This window comes from Typopeltis vanoorti, chromosome 11, assembly GCF_054136105.1.
Source record: "Typopeltis vanoorti isolate ZY-2024b chromosome 11, IOZ_Tvanoo_1.0, whole genome shotgun sequence".
In the NCBI taxonomy this organism is placed as follows: Eukaryota; Metazoa; Arthropoda; class Arachnida; order Uropygi; family Thelyphonidae; genus Typopeltis; species Typopeltis vanoorti.
In genome coordinates, this window is record NC_143559.1 from 15,150,842 (window position 1) to 15,159,626 (window position 8,785).

Sequence of the window (8,785 nt, forward strand, 5' to 3'; positions counted from 1 at the left end):
TTTGGACTTGACGCCCCCCAACTGTTGGATTTGTGCTTACATTTTATAATTCTTTTACACAGGTTAATTTCTAAAGCTCTGGTAATGGTTTACAATTTCAACACTAAATTAATCGCGTTCGCGAATGGTACAAATTATATACTTATTTAACCTTTTCATAACAGAACACACTTGATTTATATATACATAATACTTATTCTACACTTAGAGGCAATTTATTGTATTTATCTCATTCTCTTGTTTGGAAAAGCATGTTAGACTCTGATAAGATAGAAATACTTAATTTTCCACTCTATCACAATCTAACATAGGCCTCCCCTTCCAATAAAATTTTTTCCAAAATTTTCTTCCTCTCAAGTGTTCCTCCTTACTGTTCAAAAAGTGGGGGGGGGGGGTCTCCTTTTAGTAGCATCTCATAAGTTCATGTTGTGGGTTTCGTCTACTCTTGAAATAACCTGTTCCCCTGTGATGGTTTGCATTCTTACTTAGTCCACTAATATGATCTGTTTTCTGGGATTTCTCACCTTCACTCACTTCTATTTTTGTTCCATTCCCTTTCAACCTTTTAGAGGTGTTTAGTTTGTCAAAAAATTGTCTTGTGAAGTGGAGGCATCTAGTTCTGCCAATTTCTTTATCACGATGGAGACTTAGTTTTCTTGCCATCTTCCCTTTATCTCTTCTGTCTCCATCCTCCTCTACCCTTCGTCTAGTTGACCAAGGCTTGTGCACTTGTGGGTTCCCAGTATTCGGGTTCCTCTTTTCAAAATCTTGCTTACTCAACGGGTATACTCTGGATCTGTGTTCCACTTTACTATTATGTTGGGGTCTGAGGTTGTATCTAGCTTGTCTTGATACTTCACATTCGCTCTCATTGTTACAAGGTTCTTCTCTATTTTTGGATGAGGTTTTTTCGTTCAGGTACTCCTAGGTATTCTCTATGTCTGTAGTACCCATCGAGGTGGTCACCTTCAACAAGACCTTTCTCACCCTCTTCTAGCTCATTCTTACCTCTCCCTCTTGCTTTGGATTTCTTATTTGACCCTTGACCCTTCTGGAGGAATCCTCCCTTCTTCCCATAAGCACTCTCTATGGAGTCTCCTTGACAGACCAACCTCTCTGATCGAGTCTTATATAACTTGAGTCTGTCAGAGTGCACTATCCAGGTTCTTGCTCTGTTGGAGGTTTCCGTGATCTTAAATGTCACCGGGGATAATTTCTCTTGGATCACGAACGGCCCAATGGCACTCCCTCCAAATTTACCTCCCTGCTTATTTCCAGAGCCATGTTCCATCAGGACTAGATTGCCTGGGTTTAGATCTTTATAACTCCTTATTTTATTGGCATAATTCCTGGCTCTTTTGGAACATGCCTCACTTGACCTGGCTACTATGTCATAAGCTATCCTGTTGTTATTCACCAGATCCTTTAGGTAGATGTCAATATCAGGAAATCCAGAGTCCACATGGGTATTCCTGAAGTCACAGGGAAAAGCTGGTTCAAATCCATAAAGGATAACAGCAGGAGCTTCTTTTATGGCAGTATGCAGAGTGGTTCTGCATGCAAATAGGGTGAGATCTAGGAAAGTATCCCAATTTGATATATGTTCATCGGCCAGTTTGGATAAGGTAAGTTTCAAGGTTCTGTTCAGGCGCTCACACATTCCATTTCCCTGAGGATGGTACGGTGTGGTGAACAGTTTCTTTACCTCTAACAGCTTACACAGTTGCAACATTACTTCTGCCTTGAAGTTAGAGCCCTGATCAGAGAGGATTGTTTGGGGGGTTCCATACCGGGAGATTATTAATTTAAAAAAATTTATTGGCCATTGTCTGGTCTTTGATGGCCACAGCCTCTGGATATTGGGAAAACATATCCACAATCACCAATATGAATTTGTTTCCTTTCTTGGTGACTGGGAGGGGTCCCACAATATCCATGGCTACAGCTTGGAATGGGCAACAAGGTGTCGGTGTTGATTGAAGTGGGGCCTTACCCAGAACACCTGACTTCTTTTGGCACAGGTGACAGAAAGACATATATGCTTCAATGTCACCCCTCATTCCTTTCCAAATGTATCTGCTACTGATACGGTTCCATGTTCTCTGCACTCCTTGATGGCCTGCCAAGCCGGAGTCATGGAAGGTGTAGAGAACCCAGGGAATCATGAGTTCTGGTACCACAATCTTGTCCCTCCACCTTCCTGTAAGATCCTGCCTGGAAAGTAAGAGCCCATCTTGATCAAGGCGCAGGGTGTGATGAAAAGACTTGGTATCTAGTGACTTCTCCCCTCTAAGGATCTTCTCATATAATTTTCCCCATATAGGATCTCTCTTCTGCTCCTCAACGATGTGGAGCTTGTCCCAGATCTGGTTCTCGAGGGACGTACTTCGCTTCTTGCTCACTTCCTTTATCATACTTAATGGGAAGGACTCCGTAACCTTTGGACCTGACCCCCCCCCCCCCCCCAACTGTTGGATTTGTGCTTACATTTTATAATTCTTTTACACAGGTTAATTTCTAAAGCTCTGGTAATGGTTTACAATTTCAACACTAAATTAATCACGTTCGCGAATGGTACAAATTATATACTTATTTAACCTTTTCATAACAGAACACACTTGATTTATATATACATAATACTTATTCTACACTTAGAGGCAATTTATTGTATTTATCTCATTCTCTTGTTTGGAAAAGCATGTTAGACTGAGATAGGAATACTTAATTTTCCAATCTATCACAATCTAACACTAGAAAAGGTAGACTGCAATTGTTTTGATTTTCTTTTTGATCTTTTTGGATCTTAGTCCAAAATCTTTTGGACTAAGATTTTGGTCATCCAGAATGAACTTAAAAAATCTGCCATTTTTTCATGGATATGTGGCCATGGGAGAGCATGCATCCTTGTTACTTAGTGAAATGGCTAGTTTGTTTTGAGCAGTGGTTTAGAGTTATATGGCATGTGTGAGTGATTGACTTCCACAGGCCATATATTTTTTAAGAAGCCTTGTCGATAGGCATATTCATAATTATCCCATATGTTTAGGGATCTTTTGAAAAGTTGATTGGAATAATAATACTAAGGTTTCAGTAGGCAAAATTTTGTTTCCATGTGCTTAATAGGAAAATAAGGATCACCTTATATCTAGTACACCCAATGTTTACTCATCTTAAATTTATTTAGTACATATTAGCTGTGTATAAGAGTGTATATGTATAATATAATATGAGTGTGTGTGTGTGTGTGTATAAAAGTATAAGATGCTAACGTTTTTTCTGGAAAACTAACAAATTTATTCTCAAATTCTCCAAGAGATTGAAAAGCTTCTAGTATATGAAATGAACCATGCAGAGTGAGAAAAATACAATAAATTCTTGATTAAAAATTCCAGGAGGAAACTTTCTCAAAAGAAACAAGCCAATAAATTACTATCTTCGGTTAGATGTTGCATTTTACTTAAATGCATAATTAAAATTAATAAAATCTTAACTAGTTTTTCATTCTTATTTTAGACATTCATGCTGTTATATTTCCAAGTAAAGTGGATTTTGGGAAATTTAGTGCTTCATGTATCTTAAAGTTCTCATGAGAATATTGGTTATGACAGTCTGTCGACATTAGTAACTGTCTGTTCAGGTTTCTTCTGAGTTCCAGTGATAAAAAAAATTCAGCTGAGGCATCTGGTGATATTTATTGATGGATATGTTGATTTGATTCCAGTTTATGTTTATTTTATTTTTATGTGCCTCTGCCCACAAAAGGTTTTTATAAACCTGTACATTCATACAGTAGGTGGGCTAAGGATTTTCCACTTGTTTATTAATTTTATATCACATTATATATTTTTTGTCTGTATTGTAGTCTGGAAACTCTGTTCTAGAGACCAAACAACTTTTTTGAACTCTTTAACCCACTTGGCCTTCAATAAACAGGGCAGTAGTCTGGGTAATGAAATTCATCTCCCACCTAAGAACACTCAAAAACATTCATTCCCACAGTGATATTCAGTCCTGTACCCTGTTGGTTGGGGAGTGGATATGTTAACCACTTGGCCAACCAGGTCAGTAAATTAGCTAAGAAAACTTTATTTCTTGCATCCATTGCTTTCTTTTGGGCTAAACTTCAGAATTGTTTCTCTTTGCAGTTTGTGTAATGAAAGGATGCTTTAAAAATGATTGAAACCTTTCTTTCAGTTAACTGATATTATCTGGGGGGATCACATTTTTAAAAACGAGTTGGTTTATTACAGTTCATTCAAATTCACATTATTGAAAACTCATAGGGACTATGGAAGTAGGCTGTTATAGTGGACAGTTTGCTCTAGTATATTTCCTTTAGAATAGCTTTGTGTCTATGGGATTTTGGCTGGAACTTTCTGATAGTTTGTTATAATGTTTTCTACAGTGAATCAACTGTAATAGAATTTTGAAACTTTTATTTAATCAGAAGAGGTGCATTGTTCTCTGGGACTTCACTTAGCAACTATATTGATTGTGGGGGGGGGGGACTAACTTACAGAATTCATTCATAAATTTAGTCTCGGAGAGTGGTGATTATTCGGCACTCACTAAAATTTCTTTTTTCATGTAATATATAGTCAGCTGTTACTGTAATAGCCAAGATCCATCCAAAGCAACAATGCTGTTTTAAAGGTAGTTTACTAAAGCAAACATTGTTATCTTTATAACCAGCTACAGTATTCTTTTGATTTTTGCGAGTTTGTTATAGGGTGAGCCTGCTGTATTGTAATATGCATGTCATATTAAAATACATAACAATAGTTATGTATTATGCAAATGCATAACTTTGTTTTCTTATTCATGGGGGCTCCAGCATTTTTTTCATATAATTTCACAGAACGTAAATAAACTTAGATATTAATCTATTAAAATTCAAGTAATTTTCTCTAATCTAAAACCGTGTTTATTTCATTAGATTAATGGGTGAGAATTGTGCTGTTAATTATTTTCAAATGCAGTCAGTATATCATAGTGAATTGCAAACACAGACCATTTTTAAGATGTACTGAAAAATAATGCAAACTTTCTTTTGCAGTACAATGGAAATAAATATTCTCACTCAAGCAAAAGTAGATACTTTCCCACTTTTAGGAAATGCTTGAAGTTTATTCTGGGTTTTATATATTTGTTTTTCAGATATGTTTAAACTAAAGCTGAGATGCTTCTGACAAAATGTATAGCTAGTCATATATCTTAAATATAACATTAAATTTCCATTCCTGTGTGACATCAGTGAGGCAGTTTCTTTATTATGAATAATGTCTGCTGTTAAATATTTGAGATTCATAAAGCAAAACAGTAACATGACTGGTGTTACTGAGATACTGAATAAATGTTTTCATCTTCTTTATAGGTATTTATCAGAGAAAGAAAGCCACAGCTATAATGTTCTGTATACTGAACTTAAACTTTTTTTTTTTAAATAATAATAGTAAAAACCTCCTGGATTTTCAGTCAAATAAGGAGAAGCATTACTACCACTGTGTTCCCATGGACATAAATTTTGATGGAGATAAGAATAGTCATTCTTGTTTATACAGATATCTAAAGATTGTTTTCCAGCATACAAAAATAGTATGTGCATTTCAGTGGAGTTCAAAGACTCATTACAGGAGATCTACACATAAAGTAGTAATGCTGCTACATAAGATAAGTAGTAGCTGTCTGTCTGCCATCCATAACCAAGTAATCCTACAAGCTGCTTTTGCACTATGCTTTCGTAACTACTTTATCTCCATATCTAGAAACATCCCCAAATCTCTATTTGCATCATTTTCCTGGAGTGTAGTTCCATCATCCAAAAGCTGTATAACTGAGAGGAAACCTCCACATAGCTTATAAAGGAATGCACAGAACTGACCAGGGCTGCTGACCTAATGTTCAGTCCTCACCTTCTCGTGGTGCACCCTCTTAGGTATCTACCTGGATACTGAACGAACGAGTGTGGGCTGGCAATTTGGGATTTAGCCGACCAAACTGTATTCTAAACAAATAGATATAAAATAGTGGTACATCATAACAGAATTTCATGCCGGCTGTGGCATTGCCTGGTTAAATGAGGCCCCTGTTGTTTTAGAAAGTGCAAGATTGACATAATAGGGGTGACTGAAACTAAAAAGACAAAAACTGGTGAGATTTTTCTGAGCAATAAATACAAAATGTTATATTCAGACAATGACAATGAGGGAAAAGAAAGTGTAGCTATGGTATTGAACACAAAATACAAGGCTAATCTTGAATAGCAATTGAATATGGAAATAGACAACAGAATCAACAAAGCTGGAATGGTAGGAGGTCAACTGAATAAATTTATATGGAATAAGAGAGAAATTAGTCAAAACACTAAAGTAGCTGTAGTATACAAGACAGTGTTCGAACCAATTTTAATTTATGGTGCTGAGAGCTGGGTCAAAAGTAAAACACTTGACCAAAGACTAGAGACTGCAGATATGAGAGTCCTGAGAAAGATTAGGGGCATGAACAGATGCAACAGCGGTATCAATGGCAATATCATATTAAAAATGAGGATATTAGAAAGGACTTGACATTGTCGGCATCCAGGAATGCATTAGCAGAGCTAATGCATTCCTGGTGATATGGTCACTTAAACAGAATGGGCGAGGAAAGATTAGCAAAACAAGTGTTCTCTTCCAGGTTAGCAGGAAAAAGACAGAGTGGAAGACCAAGATATAGGCGGATTGATGCAGTAAAAAGTGCCTTAGAAGATAAAAATATAAGATCTGATAATGTAGAGTCTTGACAAGTAACAGACTGATTTGGAGGAAAATTGTAGATAGGAAGTTAGTAATTGTGTAAATTTTTCATGTAGTACTGTCATATTCTGTACACCTCTTGAAGGTACATGTCAGGAATTTGGTCATGGTGGTGATGATGCTTATCCTTTATCCAACTCACCATCACAGTTATAAACAGTGAGTGAATTACTAAGGCATGACCTGCCCTTCACAAAGCTCAGTATGCTGTGCCCCATACAGTATCATTCTTATTCACCTACTCCTGAAATTCTGATTGGTCTGCAATTTGCTACCTGTGTTTGAGCATCCTTAATGCAATGGATTTTGCCCTTGTTTCACTCCCCCCCCCTCCTTAGTACTCTATCTGGGAACTTAGGATAAACAGTCTAGTCAGAAGTACTGCCAATTCTTTTGCATATTCTTATAATACACAGTAGATATTCTAATCCCATGCTTAAAGGGGAAAAAAAAATTTCCTGCTTGTTGCAGTTTTTGGGAACATAACATTGATGGATTAACAGTTTGCAAATACCTCCATGTTCAGGTACATGGAAGTATTTGCAAACAGTTTGGATCTCAGGGATATTGGCTTCTTGAAGCTGTATATCTCTTAGGAACCGTGGTATGTTGGATGCTATTTGTAAGCATTTGTTCTGGATCATCTACTTTGATGGCTAAATCCATATGACTCCAGATGAGTGAACCATAAGTGAGGACTGGTCTTATCAGCATCCTGTATAAGAATAACTTACATTTTTACACTATCGTTAGTATTTCTGTGCCAATTTGAGTATTTCACATTGAACACAAAGAAAAGGTATGCAAAATTAGTACTGTAAATCTTATCATTTCTTTAGAAGATAACTGAGTTTTATCTTCATAAGTTTAAAATGACCATATAACACAAAGCAGTTGTACAAATCATGACAATTAGAGTTTTTTCCTAGTCCCATCACAGGTTTACATTTTGTGGATGAGATTGTCATAAGAAATATAAAGAATTATTGTTTTGTTTACTTGATTAGATGTATATTATATCAAAATTCACAATATATTTATTTTCTTTGTTTGCAGGAGCTGGTATAGGAAGTGTATTTGGCAGTCTCATCATTGGTTATGCCAGAAATCCATCACTAAAACAGCAACTCTTTTCTTATGCCATTTTAGGTTTTGCCCTTTCTGAAGCAATGGGCCTTTTTTGTTTAATGATGGCATTCCTGCTACTCTTTGCTTTCTAATGAAGTATTTCCTTAGCACTGTCCTTTCTTTTTCTTTCTGTCCTATATATAATGTAAACTTTCCACTATTTTAGAAAGAGGACCATCAGGAATAAGTGTGCCTATTGGTTAAAGAAATCAAGTAACAAACTATAGTCATGGAGGACACTGAAGTGACACTAGACCTGACCTTAATTCATCTGTATGATAGTCTAATTGAATAAACTGGAGATTAAGCATAATTTAGTTTGGTGTCATAGTATCATGATCCTTTGTGTAAAAGGTGTAATAGAAATAAAAACATTTTTGAATCACTTTTGTAGTTTTTTTAAATAACTTTTGAATTTTACTGTTGAAAGAAGTTTTGCAAAGGGGAAAAAAAAAAAATATATATATATATATATACATGTATATGTGTGTAGAATATATTTTTTATATAATAACTGAAGATATTGGGCTAGTGAACTTGGGTGGGGGAATAAATGTAAATAAAAATGAGTGTTTTGCATGAGTTCTATTTTATAATTATTATACTTTTATTTCATGTGACAGGGAGAATAAAATGGGGGAGGAGTGTTATTGATGATAGCTGATGAGCTACAGCTAGGGAGAATAGAAGTGGAACTGCAGGATAGAGAAAAGAGCAAATTTGAGGCTATTTGGTGTGAGATTGAAACTAGCAGAACAAAATATACAGTTGGGTGCTGCTATAGACCAGGTGATGGAATAGATGGTGAGGATAGTATGCATAAGCAAATAGAAGAAATGAGTGGAAGGAGGGTAATTATTATG

The 8,785-nt window shown here is 36.0% G+C and overlaps 1 protein-coding gene across 1 annotated transcript in view; it reads left to right on the forward strand.

Annotated features, from left to right (window-relative positions):
- Positions 1–8,307, forward strand: part of ATPsynC (ATP synthase, subunit C) — a 40,459-nt gene extending 32,152 nt beyond the window's left edge. Inside the window, exon 6 of the mRNA XM_090400417.1 lies at positions 7,851–8,307. Within this exon, the coding sequence (XP_090256543.1) occupies positions 7,851–8,014 (164 nt within the window). The 3' untranslated portion in view covers positions 8,015–8,307. The remainder of the gene's footprint in view (positions 1–7,850) is intronic.
- The last annotated feature ends 478 nt before the right edge of the window (positions 8,308–8,785 follow it).